General features: G+C 24.1%; 3 protein-coding genes across 6 annotated transcripts in view; 2 read left to right on the top strand and 1 right to left on the bottom strand.

The window, feature by feature from the left end:
• The window catches only part of LOC122861062 (ecdysone-induced protein 74EF), a 65987-nt gene extending 58046 nt beyond the window's left edge, over nt 1-7941 (top strand). For 3 of the 4 annotated variants that reach the window (XM_044165225.1, XM_044165226.1, XM_044165229.1), the window contains one exon: nt 6029-7941. In XM_044165225.1, the coding sequence (XP_044021160.1) occupies nt 6029-6684 (656 nt within the window). In that variant the 3' untranslated portion in view covers nt 6685-7941. The remainder of the gene's footprint in view (nt 1-6028) is intronic. The other variant, XM_044165228.1, reaches the window with a different exon arrangement.
• Nucleotides 7942-9392: 1451 nt separating this feature from the next.
• LOC122847862 (ras GTPase-activating-like protein IQGAP2) lies at nt 9393-11005 on the top strand. Its single transcript, XM_044145719.1, has 3 exons — nt 9393-9831; nt 9912-10117; nt 10203-11005. Exons 2-3 carry the CDS (start codon nt 9919-9921, stop codon nt 11003-11005), a joined length of 1002 nt encoding a protein of 333 aa, XP_044001654.1. The 5' UTR covers nt 9393-9831; nt 9912-9918.
• A 3463-nt stretch (nt 11006-14468) lies between these two features.
• LOC122861065 (ubiquitin-conjugating enzyme E2 G1) lies at nt 14469-17310 on the bottom strand. Its single transcript, XM_044165232.1, has 5 exons — nt 17122-17310; nt 15724-15826; nt 15548-15645; nt 15300-15478; nt 14469-15219 (listed from the first exon to the last, which is right to left on the bottom strand). The coding sequence occupies exons 1-5, from the start codon at nt 17165-17167 to the stop codon at nt 15139-15141; spliced, it is 507 nt and encodes a 168-aa protein (XP_044021167.1). The 5' UTR covers nt 17168-17310; the 3' UTR covers nt 14469-15138.
• Between the last annotated feature and the right edge of the window lie 187 nt (nt 17311-17497).

The following is a 17497-nucleotide window of genomic DNA, read 5'->3' on the forward strand; positions in this document are numbered from 1 at the left end:
TTAATATCATATTGTATATTATATCAAAACGAGAACAAATTTAATAATGAAATAAAAAATTTCGCGACAATCTGCCATGAGTTCAAGGAAAAATATTTGTGTGTATGTGCATATAACTATAAAATTTACAATCCAAAATGATTCATTTCCGGCAGTTTGAAATGTCCTGTATTTATGGGTATATAATAATGAATCGTGTATTTTTGCTTCCTACATAATACATTAATACACAATAATACCACTACTAAAAAATGCATAAACCAATTGTTTGAATTTTTCAACAATTCGTACATATATATTTAGTACAAGGAAAAAAAAAAAGGAGGAAACAAAAAGGGACAAGTTTCATTTTGTCAATTTTGCATTTGCACAATATTATATATATTAATTCAAAGGGTTTATTCTCCACTAGCATATAGGTTGCAAAAGTAATGAAAAAAAAAAACCACGCTGAGAAAAAATAATAAAAAAAAGAGTAAAACACATGAGGCGTCTAAATATATAATGCAACGAGCAAGCATCTTGTATGTATAAAATATCACTTGCAAGTTTGCAATGCGTGCGTCACTTGAACCCCTCTTAAATACAACTGCATCCATCAGAAATAATATATACATAAAAAAAAAAAATACACACACATTTATGTACAAACTAAACTACTGTATTTTATTTTTCTCTTAAACTCTCGTTTAAAGAAAAATAAAAAAGCTCTGCAGATACATATTATATTGTATATATATAGGTATCAAGCGAGAGCAACGATCTTGGTTAAAATGCGTTATCCAAAACTTACAAGTAACATGAATAATTAATTATGCATAAATATAGACAAAAGAAAGTTGCATTGTATATATGTATTAATCATCCGTGTTGATACTCTTGCGTCGTCGCAGCTTATCCTATACACACACACGTATTAAATAACCTAGACCTAGAGTTAGACACAAACCTAGACCTACTGAACTAGCCTAGACTCGCCAATGTGTGTGTGTGTAACATATGTAAACATAGGATTAAACAAATTGCTAAAAGGGTTATCTTTAGTGCATGATGACGCGATGATTATATGCATATATTTAAAATGAAAAAATTAATAATTAACAAAGAAAATAAATTTAAAGGATATGGTGGTTGAATGAGGAAATATAATATAATAATTAAAACGGATCACGCGTTAATAAGTAATCAAAATAAATATTAATACAACTGGACAAAAGCATTCTTTATACATATATTCAAAAACTGTCTTAAAATTATTTTTTACTTGCAACTATGTGGCCTTGATAATATCATGATGATGTTCATTATTAAATTATATAAATTATATATCAACAATCGCACCAGTATGCTGTCAATATTTTATATATATTTTTTTCATTTTTTTTTTTTTTTTTTGAAGATTGTAATGAATGTTAGAGAGCTGCGTTGGTCTCTGCAAATATATCCGGCTGGTAGTACTTTGTAAAGCAAGCATGTGTGTGTATTTGTGGGAGAGAGAAATAGGGGGAGGAAAAGGGGGGCTAAAGATAGCCGTTGGCAGTAGAGTACATGATATATATATATAAAATAAAATAAATTTATAGCTATGGCAATATAATAGGTCGTCTAACGAGGAGGACTTTTTCAACAAACCCTTCAAGAATAAACCAAGAAACAAGCAAGTGTGGATATTGCTGCAGTGAATTTATTTTTACAAGTTATATAGCTGAGAAGGAAAGAGGTATAACATCAGTCAGTTTAACATTTATTTCTTTGCTTCCTTTCAAGCTTCAGTCTACTGTCTATATACTACTACTAAAAAAAACAAACAACGAAAAAAAAAATAATGGGGAAAAGAATTTTGCACGAGACGGAAGAAGCAAAAGAGAAGTATGATGATGCAGCAGCAGAATCATCATCATCATACCTCAAAGAGGCTTCATCCTCTTTTTCATCTCTTTTATTGTTAATATGTATTTGTGAATGTGAATGTGCGATGCATCGAACGACTGACTAGCCACTTGCGAATAATGTGTGATATTAAAATAAAGAGAGAAGGGGTTGTTGTTGATTGTGTGTATATACATAGAAAGAAACAGAATAATAAAATGTGGATAATGCTAAACAAGGATAAAGTAGTTAAGTTAGTCTGTCGGTCAGTGACTGCCTGACTTTCCCGACGCAGCTGAAGGTCAATTCTTCCCCTCTGTTGTTGTCGTCGTCGTCGTCGTCGTTGTTGCTGGTGATGCTGGTGATGCTGGTGATGCTGATATTGCTGCTTCTGGTGCTAGTGCTAATACTGCAGCTTGTTGCTGTTTTTTTGATTGCATATATATAATATTACACCAAGATGAGACTAATACTAGCTCTGCTTCACTCCTCTCTTGCATCTTTTACCCTTATTCATTGCCTCTTGAATATCTTCACATCAGACAATCTTTCTCTCTCTCAATTTCCAACCATCATCTTATTTTTATTCTTAAAAATTTTATACTTGTTATATTATTCCAACACCTCGCTTCAAATGAATTTTGATAATATAACTTTGTGTTTATTAAATTCACACGAATTTCATAAATTATTTCTGTATATCTTTTTGTTTTTTTTTTTTTTTTATAAATAATTAAAACGTGACTATATTCATATGCAAAAAAAAAAAAAAAATATTAATTACGTAAGGCTTACATTGTCCACACTATCGCATCTCCTTGATTTTTATTTAAAAAATTTTATTATTATTTTATATAAAACATATGTAGATTAGATTGAATGACATTTGCAAATTTTTTTTTTTTTTTTTCACAAACATGAATATGTCGAAAAGAAAAAAAAATCATCTAGACATGTAGACATTATACGTGCTATTATAATAATATTTATATCTTAAGGTTAAAAAATTATGAAAATTAAAATTATAACGCATTATATAGATAAAAAATGATGCGTGTACATCAATAACGTGTAAATATTAATTAGCATGTTATCTTGACTGCAGTATAACAACTTCCCATCAGACAATTACCCATTGGTTTCTCCTCTCTCTCTTCCTCTTCCTCTTTATATACATTTATATATATTTCTTCCTTATTCCGACCATTTTAAATCCTCTCACTTTTATTTAATATTATTTTTTCATGTTTTTTAGTTGTTTTTTTTTTATTTAAAAAACCCTCTTGGCTATATATTCCTTCCACATCTTCGTCACGATTGCCATACGACGTCCCTGAAATCCCCACCGAGCTTTTAACTTCCCCTCTCAATAAACCCAGCCTCTCTTTATTTATTTTTTTTCTCCCTTTGAGTATTTCTTCCTTTCCCTCTATCTGTTCCTCTCTCTCTCATTATATACTTGTACTTCCGGTCGCGAAGTAAACGCGAAAATTCTGCAAAATAAAACAAACTTGACTGGTCTTTTTTAGCTCTCTCTTTCTTATTTATTTTTTATTATATATAAGCACCATATACATCCTCATCCCTCGAGCAATTCTTTCTATTCGCAATTTTTATTCAACTTTTTTTTTTTTTATTTTTTTGCCAACTTGAATACCATCGTCAAGGCACACCCTGATACTTTACACATACATTTATATATATTTAACCTTCCATTTCTATCACGTCCTTTCTCTCTGCTTGTATATATATTTTTGTCTAAACTTCCTGCCAGGAAGAGAGAATATATTCAGGAAATCAATCTTGTGATATTTTGTTAAACATATATTTAATCATTCATAAAAATAAATTAATTAAAAAAAGTTGAAAATTATGTATAAATATAATAAATATATACGAGAGTGATAGTGTTGTGTCTATATCTAGAATGGCCTCGACAACTGTTAAAGCCGCGAGCGTTTTACCACGTCAGTGGTATAGGTCAGTAAAGCCAGTTTGTCTGTTAGTCTATCTATTTATCTATTCGTCTATTTATTTATAAAATTCATACAACAATAATTCTAGTCGTTTGACTCATCTATTTATCACACAGCCAATAATCTCATACCAACACAAAATACATTCATATGTATTAATTAATTCTATACACGCAAAGTTAGTAGAAAAATAAAAAAAATTTATTTTTTTTTTTAAACGGAAAAATAACGTTCCTGGGGTTCCGACTTTTGAGTACACTGAACAACAGCGATATACTCTTTATTTTTAGATTAAAAAAAAAAAAAAACTTCCCGTGGGTCGTGTATATGCATAAAATTCATTGGAATTTTTTCGTGAAAATTTTTTTTATATATTTATTTGAATTTTTTTTTTTGATAATTTTATTTTTATTCTTTTAACATATATCAAGTTTTGTGAAATAAATTTCGAATAAAATAGACACGACGCGGTTCCTCGCACCAAATTAAGTCGGAGAATAAAATTGTATTATGCACTAGAAGCTGATGGCGTCACCAATGCAACCTTGGCTCGGGTCAATCCCTCTATCATCATCATCATCATCATCAAGCAATAAAAGCTATACATGTATAGAACAAGGCACTCTTTTTTTTTTTTTTTTTTCATATATACCTACTCTCATCTTTATCTATATTCTTTTTCGTTTTTTTATTCCAGTCACTGTTTTTCCATTTTATTTTTCTCGTTTATTCTCGTATGTTCTTCATATCTTCTTGGTGTTTTACACACACTTTTTGATTTTTATTTTATTTTTTTTCCTTCATACTCGTCACTCATTTCCGTAGTTAACTATATAGTTGCTATATATTTATAGAAAACTTGTTAAATCACGTGAGATAAAGAAATTTATTTTTCGTTTTTTTTTTTAATTTTATTTTATTTCGAATGTATATTGTAATCAGCGTCTGTTTTATATTTTCATATTAATTTATTTATTGTTGATTATGCATATAATGTCTACCTGTAAATGTAGATCTACATATTATATTTTTTTTTTAATTTTTATAATGAAAAAAAAAATGGAATAAGTAACTCAGCGAATTCTTAATCATAATATGTATATAAACTTTATTCTTTTTTAATTATTTCTCAACATGATATTTTGTAAACGAAATTTTTACTTTTTTTTTTATTCTAATATCTGTGCGATAATTTTGTAATCAATGATAAGTATTTTATATATATTTATTCGACTTGTATGAAACTCTATTTCTACTGAGGATTGAAAAAAAGATGAATTTAATTGCTTGATTATTTATTCATGATGAATAAACTTTCATTAAAAATTAGTTTTACATATTGGATAGCTATTGTTTTATCATCACAAATTTAGTCATTAGCTTGTTGTGTAATTCTTGCAAATAATATATTTTATATTTATTAATAATGATAGCAATAAATTAAATAAACAAATGCACAAATGGATAATTCATATGCATTTATTTGCAATAGACAAACAAATAAAAATCATCATTATACAATGTCCCAGATTCCAGTGATATATTAATTGCTCAATGACAAATAATCGTGTATAACAGACATCAAGTGACACTACATTATATCATTTTATTTTAATATATCTTTCACAATATTAATAATAATAATAATTTATGCTGGTCAAATATTTAGATCATTTTAAGTCATTTATTTAATTACTTTTTAAGTCGAACAACATTAGTTATGAACAAAAGTTTGATTATTTAAATTTAAAATAAAAAAAAAACAATATAAAACCGCGTTATTTTACCTACATCTTTAAATGAAACATCTTTTTTTTTTTTCTGAATGACCATGAAAGATATCATGCTCAAAAAAAAATATATAAAAGAGCATGATTGACTTAACTCCAAGTGGTCCTTGTATTACAGCTTCTTCTCATTATATTATTTTTTTTGAGTTACATTATCCAACAAACAATCTATCTGTCTATCAATATGTATATATGTAATACAAGCTAGACAAATTTTAAAAGAACAAAAGCTTTTTAAGAAAAATTAACACTTTAATCATAAATTTCAATAATTTCTTTAATAAAATTAAATTCTTCAAAGGCATTATTTATATTTAATTCAAATAAAAATTTATAAATATATTGTGTATAAAGTTGATAATAATATTTATTTTTTGTTTTTGTTATTTACAGTATCAGAAAGCTACAATAGTTATGTAAATTCCATATACGGCAGCAGTGGCATTGGTAATGGCACCAATAACAATAATAGTAACAATAATAGTAATAATAATAGTAATAATATAAATGGTGGTGGACATTTTGCAGCACCATGTACTCCAAGTCCACCACGAGGACCAGGTAGTGGTGGTGGTGGTGGTAATAGTGGTGGTGTACCAACAAGTGTTATACAAGCAGCAACAAGTTCAGTATCTGATGATTTATATTTACTTGAACTTGGTTATCAGCCACGTATTAAAAAAAGTAAATTAAAAAAAATACGACACAGTGATGGTTCAGCTGGTGTCAAAAGAAAATCACGTGAAGGCTCAACAACATATTTATGGGAATTTTTATTAAAATTATTACAAGATCCAGAATATTGTCCACGTTATATTAAATGGACAAATCGTGAAAGAGGTGTATTTAAACTTGTTGATAGTAAAGCTGTATCAAGATTATGGGGTTTACATAAAAATAAACCAGATATGAATTATGAAACAATGGGACGTGCATTGAGATATTATTATCAACGTGGAATACTTGCTAAAGTTGATGGTCAAAGACTTGTTTATCAATTTGTTGATGTACCAAAAGATATTGTTGAAATTGATTGTACGGGTGCGTGAAACAAGGCCAACAATAATACAACAAATAAATATTTTAAATATCAACAACAAAACATTGATAATACAACACATGTCAAGTTTAAAAAAATAAAACTTGACAGTATGTTGACTCGTTGTGAAAAACTTATATTATTATCATCATCTACGTCGTCGTTGTCATCGTTTTCATCATTGAGCTCTTCTTGCCGCCAATCTGTGACAACTTGGCATGTACCTCAAATTGTGGATTAAATTGTTATCCATTTTTTCATCACCCTCTCTGATGACTCTGTCTTGTTTATTGTATTATTATTATTTTTCATTTTATTATTAGTAAATATTATTGTTTTTTTTTATTATTATTATTTAAAAAGAGAGTCTCTTTCATTTAACAATTCAATCATTTTTTGTTGGAATGAAGATATATTAAATTTTAATTTGAATAATTTTATTTGTTTTCTCTTTTATTATTATTATTATTATTATTATTAATATATATTTCATGAAAATGTACAAAATTTAAAATAAGTTTTTATTGTGAACGTCAAATGTGTTGTACTTTTAAAAAAATTTTTAGAAAAATTTAAAATATATATATATATAATGAAATTTAAAAAAAATTTATTGGCAAATTACTTAATGTTTTTTTTTTTTTTTTTAATAGAGATATAAGCAAAATTGTATATTTGAAAACAAATAAAAATTGATAAATTATTTATTGTAAATTTGGTGATTGTAATAGAAAGGAGAAAAAAAAAAAAAAAGTTTTTGAAATTTAGATGAATATTGTTAAAGAGGAAAAAAATATGAAAAATTATTTATGAATGATGGGCTGTGAAAAGTTTAAAGAGAAAAGCGCTTAAAAGTTCTGCTGAAAGAGCTCAGGGAGGGTTAAAATATTTTTTTAAAATTAAAAAAATAAATAATGGATAAATGTATAAGAGAATTTAACTTGAGGGTTTAATGATGTAAGGTGCTGGCTATTACAACATGAGGTCCAACAACAATGTTATTTAGAAAAGAAAAAAAAAACGAAACAATAAAATAATAGTGTTACTTGTTTTCTAGAAATTATTGAGACAGACATTATCTATATATCTCTGTACATACTTTATAAATAAATGAAAAATAAAAAAACTATAATTTTAGTATATATATATATTAAAAATAATACATAATTATATGTTATTATTTAATAAATGGCGAGTGTTGATGTGTCTCTGTGAGATATTTTATGCCACGTAAATAAATCGATTAATCTATTAAAATTTATATAAATTGATTATAAAAAAAAACGATGGCTGGGTTACGATGATTGTTCTATTTACAGTCATATTTTTATCATAGAATAATAACAATAATTCATACACAATTATTGTAATAATAATTCAAAAAAAAAAAAAATTGTAAACGTACAAGAAAAATTTTTACCAATATTTTATGTAACCAATGCTCAGTTTAATTTTAAATTTACTCAAGCGTTTAAATACGCCCAAAATCACAAAAAAAAAAAAAAAATAAATATATTTAATAAAAATAAAAACGCACACACAAAATGATGAATTAAAATAATAATTATCTTTTTTTTAAAAAAATAATGGAAAAATGTTTCAAGCTGGAACTTAATATTTGAGATGTCCAAAAAAAAATGAAAAACAAAAAAAAATAAATTTGGCTTTTATTTTTAATTATTATCAAGTCAAAATAATAACGATAATGATGATGATGATGATAATGATAACGTCCAAATACATAAACAATAACATTGTGAGCTTGGAGAAAAGAAAATATAAAAAAAAAAAAAATAAAAGTAATGTGTCCCTTAGTAATAATTTTTGTATATAAAAAATTTGCTTCAAAAATGAAAAAAAAATTACCTTGATGGAAACAAATAGATAATTTTTTATATGTAAAAAAAATAAATTATAATTAATATGATAAATATAAGATCTAGCAGTGCTCTCTGAACACTTTTTAGAATTTTACCACAGAAAAAATAAATACAGTAAAATAAAAAATGAAAAAAAATAATAAATCAGTGATCCAGTGTGCTGCCAATAATTCCTGTTGCGATCCTATGCATTTTCAATATAAAATAAGATTAAATAGAAAAAAAAGAAATCATATATAGTTAATAATAAAAAAATGAAAATTTAAAAAAAAAAATATAAAAGAAATAAATAGATAAAAAATACGTAAATAATATTCGGGTCGCCAGGAAATACCATTGATACAAAGCAAATTGCCTTTATGTAATAAAAAAAAAAAAAAAACCATACTTGTTGCCTTTTACAAAAAAATGTTGAAAAAAAAAAAAAATGAATTCCTATCATGAAATTACAGTACTTAAATTTATATCATCACATTTTAATTTCACATTGTCTTTTTAAAATGATAATTTTTTATTTTTATTGAAATAAATTTTAGTAAAAATTATATATAAATTATATTATCTGGAGTTGAATTATTTAAAAATATATATAAATATATTTAAATATATTTAGCCATAAGAGTAAAATAAAAAAATTCGACGAGTACCTATACATATTGCAACTGTGAAAAAATTGATTTTAAAAAATGATTATATTCTGATTATATTAAAATATGGTAATACATTGATCACAAAACACTACATTCAAATAAATATTAATATATAAATAATTAAACCTATTTTTTAGGTGTATACAATGAAAAAAATATAAAATCTGGTTACGTTAAAAGATAATATTTTAAAAAATAAGACTTTATTATAATAAAAGATTTAAAAATAAAAAGAAAGAAAATTTAAAAAAAAAATAAATATTAATTAATTAAATTGTAAATGTGAAAATACGATGGATTGACGTGAGGAACTCTAATGTAACGTTCTGTGATTCGTTGTTTGTAGGTGAAATTTAATAAAAACAATATACTGTATAATAAAAAAAAAAAAAAAAATGAATATTTATTTATTTTTATATTTTTCCTACTTTTATTTTGATTTCTACGACGAAAACATCAACAACAACAAGCAGCAGCCTTTGGAATTTGTCAAATAAATTTTAAATATTTTCACAATTTTCACAAACACAAAGAAGGAAACATCGATTACTTGGTTGTCTTTTATTTTATTTTTTTTTTTCATTTTGTGACAAACGTTAGCAGCAAAATCACAGCACAATTTTCAAGGTAATTTATTTCTTTTTTTTCTAATCTAATTTCTACTTAAATCGATAATTAAAATAATTTTTTTTTCTCCATTTTGATAGTTTTAAAATGGTTGCAATATCAAATATTCAAAGATCCAATAGTGGAAGAAATATAAATTGTATTAATAAAACAAAATCATATTTTAATATATCAAAAGAAAATAATAAAATGAAAAAAAAACCTTCAAAATGGCATAGACGTTCAGTGTCACTCTCTGATTTGGACAAGTGTGAAATAATAAGCAGTTTATTTACAAAATTCCATGGTAATTTATTTATATATTTATTAATTTTTTTGTCATAAAACTCATAAATTATATTAGCTGGCAATTGAAATTTAATTATTTACAGAATTAAATATGGAAAAACGTCAATCATCCGAGGAAATGGATCAACAGAGACAACGAACAATGGCATATGAATATTTGTGTCATCTTGAGCAAGTCAAAAAATGGCTGGAGACTTGTTTCAATGAGACCCTACCACCATCAACTGAACTTGAAGAAAATTTACGTAATGGAGTTTATCTTGCTCGTCTTGCAAATTTGATAAATCCAAATTTGGTACCAGTTAAAAAAATATATGACTTTAATCAAGATAAATATATTAAATATGGATTGCAGTATCGTCATATTGACAATATTAATTATTTCATAAAATTTGTTGAGTCAAAAAATTTACCAAAAAATCATCAACCAGAAACAACAGATATTTATGATAAAAAAAATATGCCACGTTTAATATATTGTATTTATTTATTAAGCAGTGATATGTTTAATAGTGGTGAAACAACTAAAATTGAAAATCTTTGTGGTAAAATTCAATTTAGTGATGATGATATTGATGCTGTTTGTCAAGAAATGAAAAAAAATGGCATTGAATTATTATTAACTGAATTTAGTGGACTTGATTTAACCAACATAAAATTATCTGATGATGATGATGGTGGTGATGGTGATGATAATACATCCAGCAATTTCCAAGAAATTATCAACATAAACAACGACAATAATGATGATAATATTGAGACAAAACCTGTTGATATTATTAATGAAACATTTGATATTTCTTTTATAAATGCTTTGGATAAAATACGACACAATTATTCAGTCAATAATATATATCAAAATGATCAAGAAAGCATTTTGGCTTGACAAGAAAAATAATGAAAATAAAATTGAAAATCTGTTTGATGATAAAACAACAAATTGAAAATAATAAAAATAATGATGATGATGATTATTGTTTATTAAGCCAACAAAAAAATAATACAACATCAATGATAATTGAACAAAAAAAAAAATTTATTAAACTTAAAAAAATAGGAGATTTATTTGATAAAACAATTGATAAATATGACAAAGATATTTATCTGCAAGAAATAAAAACAGATATTATTAAAACAATAAAATTAAATGATAAACTTTTAAATAAATTAGACATAATTGACATAAAAATAACTCAATTAATAAAAAATAAAATAACAATTGATAATTATAATATTAAAAAAAATACTGGACAATATAAAATAAATAATAAATCATTATTTTTAACATATAAAAAAAATGGTATTAAATCATTTACAAAAGAAGGAAAAAAAATTCAAAAATCATATGAATATTTATTTTATGAGCTACAAACAAATCCAGATTATTTAGCAAAATTAATATTTAATTTACCACTAATAAAAGAATATCAATATTTAGAAAATATAATAATGACATTATTTAATTTTGGTTCAAATAATAGAGATGAATATTATTTATTAAAATTGCTAGAACGTTCATTGCAAGAAGAAATAAATATGAAAAATGATGACCAAAACCAATTCAGATTATTCATAAAATTAAAAATTACATTGTTCCAATAAATTATATCATAAAATTAAAAATATAACAAATCAATTATATATCACAATGGAAGAAACAAATCCAGTAAATATATACACCACATGGATTAATGATGAAGAAAAAAAATTTGGTATTAAAAAAAATATACCATGTTCAATTGATCAAATAAATGCTATGAAATATGATTTTGTACGTAAAAAATTATCTCATGGTATAAATAATTTAAAAATTATTGTTAATGAAATATTAGATAAAATTGTATCATCACGTAATTTAATACCATACAGTATACTTTACATGGCATATAAATTAAAAAATATATTAAATTATAAATTTCCAAATGTACCAGATAAACATATATTAATTATCATTGGTAATTATTTATATTATCATTTTTTAAATGCAGCAATTGTATCACCAGATGCATTTAATATTATTCCATTATCAAATGATCATACAATAGCAACAAGTCAAAGAAAAAATCTTGCAAATGTTGCTAAAATATTACAATTTGCTGCAACTAAAAAAAGCTTTGGTGATGAGGCACCACATCTTATGTGTTTAAATTCATTTATAAATAATTGTCATGATAAATTTAAAAAATTTTTTCAATCATGCTGTCAAGTTGAAACACTTGAAAAACATTTTGGAATTAATGAATTTACAGAAGTTACACAAATTCATAAACCACAAATATTTATAACACTTGATGATATATGTAATACACATACATTATTATTAAAATATCAATATGATATTGCACCAAATAAAAATGATAAAATTCATGAATTATTAAATGACATAAATATTGAATTACCAATAAGTATTTCTTCACTTGTTGGATTGACTGATAAATCATGCTGTATTAATACAATAAATAAAATGGCAAGAGAAGAAATTAATCTTAATTTAACAAGTAAATATCATCAAGTTAAATATCAACAAAAAAAACAAGACTATGATAATGATATTGAAAAACTTTTTATCATAACAAAAGAACTTTTAGTTACAATTATTCATTTTTTTAATGATAAAAGTTTTGATGATGCACTTGAAATGATATTTTCAACAGATCAATCATCATTTTCATTGTCATCAACATTATTATCTTCCTCTTCATCATTATCATCACATTCTTTATTATCACCATCATCATTTTTATTATCAATGAGTAAAGCATCAATAAATTCAACATCTTCATCAGCAAGTGAATATGTATCACGTTTAAAAACATATTTACATAGTTTAGAACAAGTTGGCAGAGTAACACGTAATGATGGCTATCAAGATATTATTAATGACATACTAATTGATTATGAAAATAATGAAAAAGCCATTGTAACAACAGATAAGGAAATTGAAAAATTAACAGGATTTTTAAATAAATTAAAAGAAAAGAAAAATTATTATAATCAACAAGTTAAATTATACAGTGAATATTTTGATAAATGTTTGATTAATTTATACAAAGGAAATATGAAAAAATTAAAGACAACAAGGTACATCAAATATACAGGTGAAAAATTAGTTGAAAAAGGTGTTATACTTGATATTGTTGATGCTTCATATGAAGATTGGAAAAATATTACATTTGAATTGAGTCAATCTAATGATGTTGGTGTATTTATATTGAAAGGTCTCATTGAAGTTGATCAAGTTTCTATTGATTTACAAGATTTGTTGGAAATGCAATATGAAGGTTTGTCATTTACAACAATCAACAAAATAATCAAGATTAATATTAATCTTATGTTGGATCTTATTAATCAAAAATTTTATAGCAAACCATTATAATTTATTAATCATGATTCTTCTTCCTCTTTGTTTTTTCTATATAAAATTAATTAATTAATGTAAATAATATAAAAAATAATTATATGACTAATGTTATTAAATTAATAAATATATTTTGATATTTTAATATATAAGTATTTTTTTTTTTATAATTAATAATTATATGATGCATATTTAAAATCAAATTTAAATGTAGTAAAATTTATATTTTTTTAAAACCTAATTGACAATAATTGAAAAAAAAAATAAATGTTTTGTTAATAATTAGAAAATAAATAAATTAATTGGTAATTAAAATAATTTAAGACTTTTATTTTTATTTTAATAGACAATATCATTATAAATATTATATAATATTTATATTGAAATTTTTTTTTTTTTTTTGTTTAATTCTTTCATTTGGCAACTGATACATTTTTTAGCAAAAATTTACGTAACATGGTATCGTTATTATTATTATTAAATTTATTAGGCATAATAACATTGAACATTATTTTTTTTTTAATGCTATTCATTTGACTTTACAAAAATTTTATAAAATATTATACGAACGTAAGAAAATATGAAAAAAAAAAAAAAAAACTGATTTATTGAATTATGTGTAGTTGTGTGATGTTATTATTTATATTTAAAAAAATAATAATTATTTATTAGTTTATAGTCATATAAGACAAGATCAAATAAAGATAATAATAATAATTAATAGTAATCCAAATGTTTGATTATTTTTTCTACATAGAAATAAAACAAAAAAAAAAATTAATTAATTTGCTTTTATACTTAAAAAATAAATGAATCAATTGAATCATCAATTAATTATTTAATTATTATTAATAATTAATATTACTTTAATTATTTAGAGAAATTTTTTTTTATTTATCATTTATTTTTGTAACGTTATAGATTGTAATAAAAAAATGTAGCTCAATATTGTTTGTTTTATTTAAAAAAGGAATGAGCTGCTTGTTGTTTATTTTTTTTATTATCTATTTATTTTTAATTATTTATTATTATTTATTTTATATAACTTATTATTTCAAAGTCTTCATTCCCTTTTTTTTTTGAGTTTATTGAATGGATATGAATGTCCAGTTGTGATGGTAGTAATTATATTACTGTTGTGGTTCTTCTTCAAGTTATAATCATGATGATGATGATGTTGATGATGATGACGATGATAATGATGATAATAATAATAACAAACATCAATTGGCTCGACATACATTAGTAAGAGAGATCAAAATTCATACAAATATTGTCGGTAAAAATTTTTATTGTTTTATTTTGGATTTATGTTTATTTATTATGACGTTATGTGAAATGAGATATGCAGATAATTATTTGCAAATTGAAATTGAGTGGCACTTTGTATTTATTATTATCAAATTAAATTTTTTGTTTTTTTTTTTTTTATTTATCAATTGAAGTTATCGTGATTTTTTTCATCAGACAATTTGTTACGTTTAAGATTTTTATTTGAAACTAACTATTGATCTATTTTTTTTATTTTTTTTTTTTCTTTCTCATTTGATGTTATTTATTTTGATTCAAAAAGATTTTAATATAACAAAATAAAAAAAAAAAAATAAAAATGATCAAGTATTTCCGTTTAAATTGTTATTTTTTTTTTTTTTATTTTTCTCCTAACAACATTCCTCTTGGCTTTTTCTAACGCATCTTGCCACTTTTCGTTTGAATTCTGAATAACTTTCTCTCCACTCTTTCTGCAATTAATAAAATGGCATAATTAATAAAATCATCACAATAATAAAATGACATTATATAATTTTCAAATAAAACTTACGGCGGCATCTACATTGGCAGGACTTTCATCATTAGGATCAGCTAGCATACTTATAACACTTATAAGAATAGTCTCAACTGTATGAACTGGTAACCATCTTTCTGATGCTTTTTCATAACCCCATTTATCATCACCAGGTTCATGCAAGATAGATATGCATACATCACCATTTTTTTCAACTATAATAACAAATTTTCATTAATTAATATCAAATTATTTGATAGAAATATAATTAATAATATACTTACTATTTGGATGCCATATTTCTGTGATGAATTTCATTCTTGGTGGTCTGAGTGGATATTCTTTGGGAAACTGTAAGTGTGCCTTGAAGAATCCTCCTTCACTAAAAATTATACAATGATAATTAATAATTTCATTCATCAATACATGATAAATATTAACCAAAACAAATTCAACTTACTACAATGTATCCGGAGGTCCAATAATAAGCACTTCCCATCGATATATGTCATTGTCATCAATGAGACCTGCTGAAAAACCCTCTACTGGGTTTTTATTTAATTCTACAATTCAATAAAAACATAATTAATTAAACAAAATTAATAACAATCAATTATATAAATTATTATCATTTTTTTTTCAAGGTAAAAATAAATTGGAAAGCTGTCCTCATGTTTTTGGGGTTAGGTTCAATGGTCTGTTGAAATATCTTGGTGAAAAATAAAATTAAAAAAAAATTGGCTGAGTCACAAGGATATTATAAAAATTTCAAGGTTTCTTTCTCTTTGTGTCGAGGCATCAGTGAATAATAATAATATTCACAACGATGATAATAAAATATGAATAGAAATAATTCAAAGAAAAAAAAAAAAAAAAACAAAAATAGACAAGTTGAATAATTTGTCCTAATATTTGTTAATAAATAAATCAGCTGTATGAAATAATTTTTTTTTTGGCTTCTTTGTCAGCATTTTTAAATTTTTTTCTAGATTATTTATGTAGAAATAAAATCAAGACAAGTCATGGCTGATAGATGATTTTTAAAGAAAAATTTTTCATCGAAATAATACAAATGATGGACAAAAAAAAAATTCACGTAAAAATATCTCTAATAATAAATTTATCGTGTATACATAACGTGATATTTGTTGAGATACAAGTGTGAAAGTTGTGTTGGTCATGTAGATATATATACATTTATTGTAAATGGCTACAAAATGCACGCATCCGACACAACCAACTCGATGACATTGTAAAATTTTTAATTAAAAAATGAAAAAAAAAAATAAAGAAGCTGCAAATGATAAACATTTATGTAATAAAAAAATTATAAATAATTGATAAATAATAGAAAGACAAGAGTTGCAGGTTGACGAGGAGAAAATGTTGAAGAAAAAAAAGGGGAAAAGAGAAGCAACTATTGATTTTAGCAGACTGATCGGGGCGTATTATAATTTGGCTAGAATTAATTTTATTTAACAAATTAAAATTATTAAACAAAGTGTATGAAAAACAACAAAAACAAACAAAAAGAAATAGGAAAAACGACGACCAACGAGGCTGAGAAAATGAAAATAAATATTTTTTATATGTTTGACTTGAAATGAATGGTGGATGGATGAATAAAATGATGAATAAAAATTTGATGAAATTAAAAATGTGCCCATCTTGTTGGTTATAATTTGATCCATCACCACACAACCATGGTCTTTCACAATTTTTAAAACACATTTAAAATAATAACAATAATAATAATATTTAATAATAAAAATGATGATGATGATAATAATAATAATTGTGGTTTTTTCTTTTTATTTTTTTTTGGTTTTTTTTTGTAATAAAAAGATTGATATTATACCTGCTAATTGTTTTCTTAGTAGAAGTGCGGACTGTGGCTCTGACATTAATATAAATTTATTATTTAAATAAGACTTAAAATTGAAAAAACAAATCACTTTTTTTACGGTTGACTTGGAAAAATGGCTAAGGTACGTCACAGAAGCTTCGGACAAGCATGCGCTAAGAACTGTAAATTGTAATTGTGTATGTTAACATCTACAGTGTGTCTTTATGCACACATATGTTTTTTTTCTTGACGGTCACGATCACAGCGCACCATCCAAGTACCACTCAAACTTACCAACAATTGATAAAACAGAAATTTTTTTAAAAATAAAAATTCAAACTTAAAAATTGCATTCACTTTTATTTACACAATAATATTAAATTATTTT

This window comes from Aphidius gifuensis, linkage group LG1 (assembly GCF_014905175.1).
Source record: "Aphidius gifuensis isolate YNYX2018 linkage group LG1, ASM1490517v1, whole genome shotgun sequence".
In the NCBI taxonomy this organism is placed as follows: Eukaryota; Metazoa; Arthropoda; class Insecta; order Hymenoptera; family Braconidae; genus Aphidius; species Aphidius gifuensis.

What these genes read in the sequence shown, in the direction of transcription:
- LOC122847862 (XM_044145719.1), top strand. Translation starts at nt 9,919, where the DNA reads ATGGTTGCAATATCAAATATTCAAAGATCCAATAGTGGAAGAAATATA. An exon ending in TTTATTTACAAAATTCCATG is followed by an intron (nt 10,118 to 10,202) that starts GTAATTTATTTA and finishes AATTATTTACAG; the next exon opens with AATTAAATATGGAAAAACGT.
- LOC122861065 (XM_044165232.1), bottom strand. Translation starts at nt 17,167, where the DNA reads ATGTCAGAGCCACAGTCCGCACTTCTACTAAGAAAACAATTAGCAG. An exon ending in GGACCTCCGGATACATTGTA is followed by an intron (nt 15,646 to 15,723) that starts GTAAGTTGAATT and finishes TATAATTTTTAG; the next exon opens with TGAAGGAGGATTCTTCAAGG. An exon ending in AGAAATATGGCATCCAAATA is followed by an intron (nt 15,479 to 15,547) that starts GTAAGTATATTA and finishes TTGTTATTATAG; the next exon opens with TTGAAAAAAATGGTGATGTA.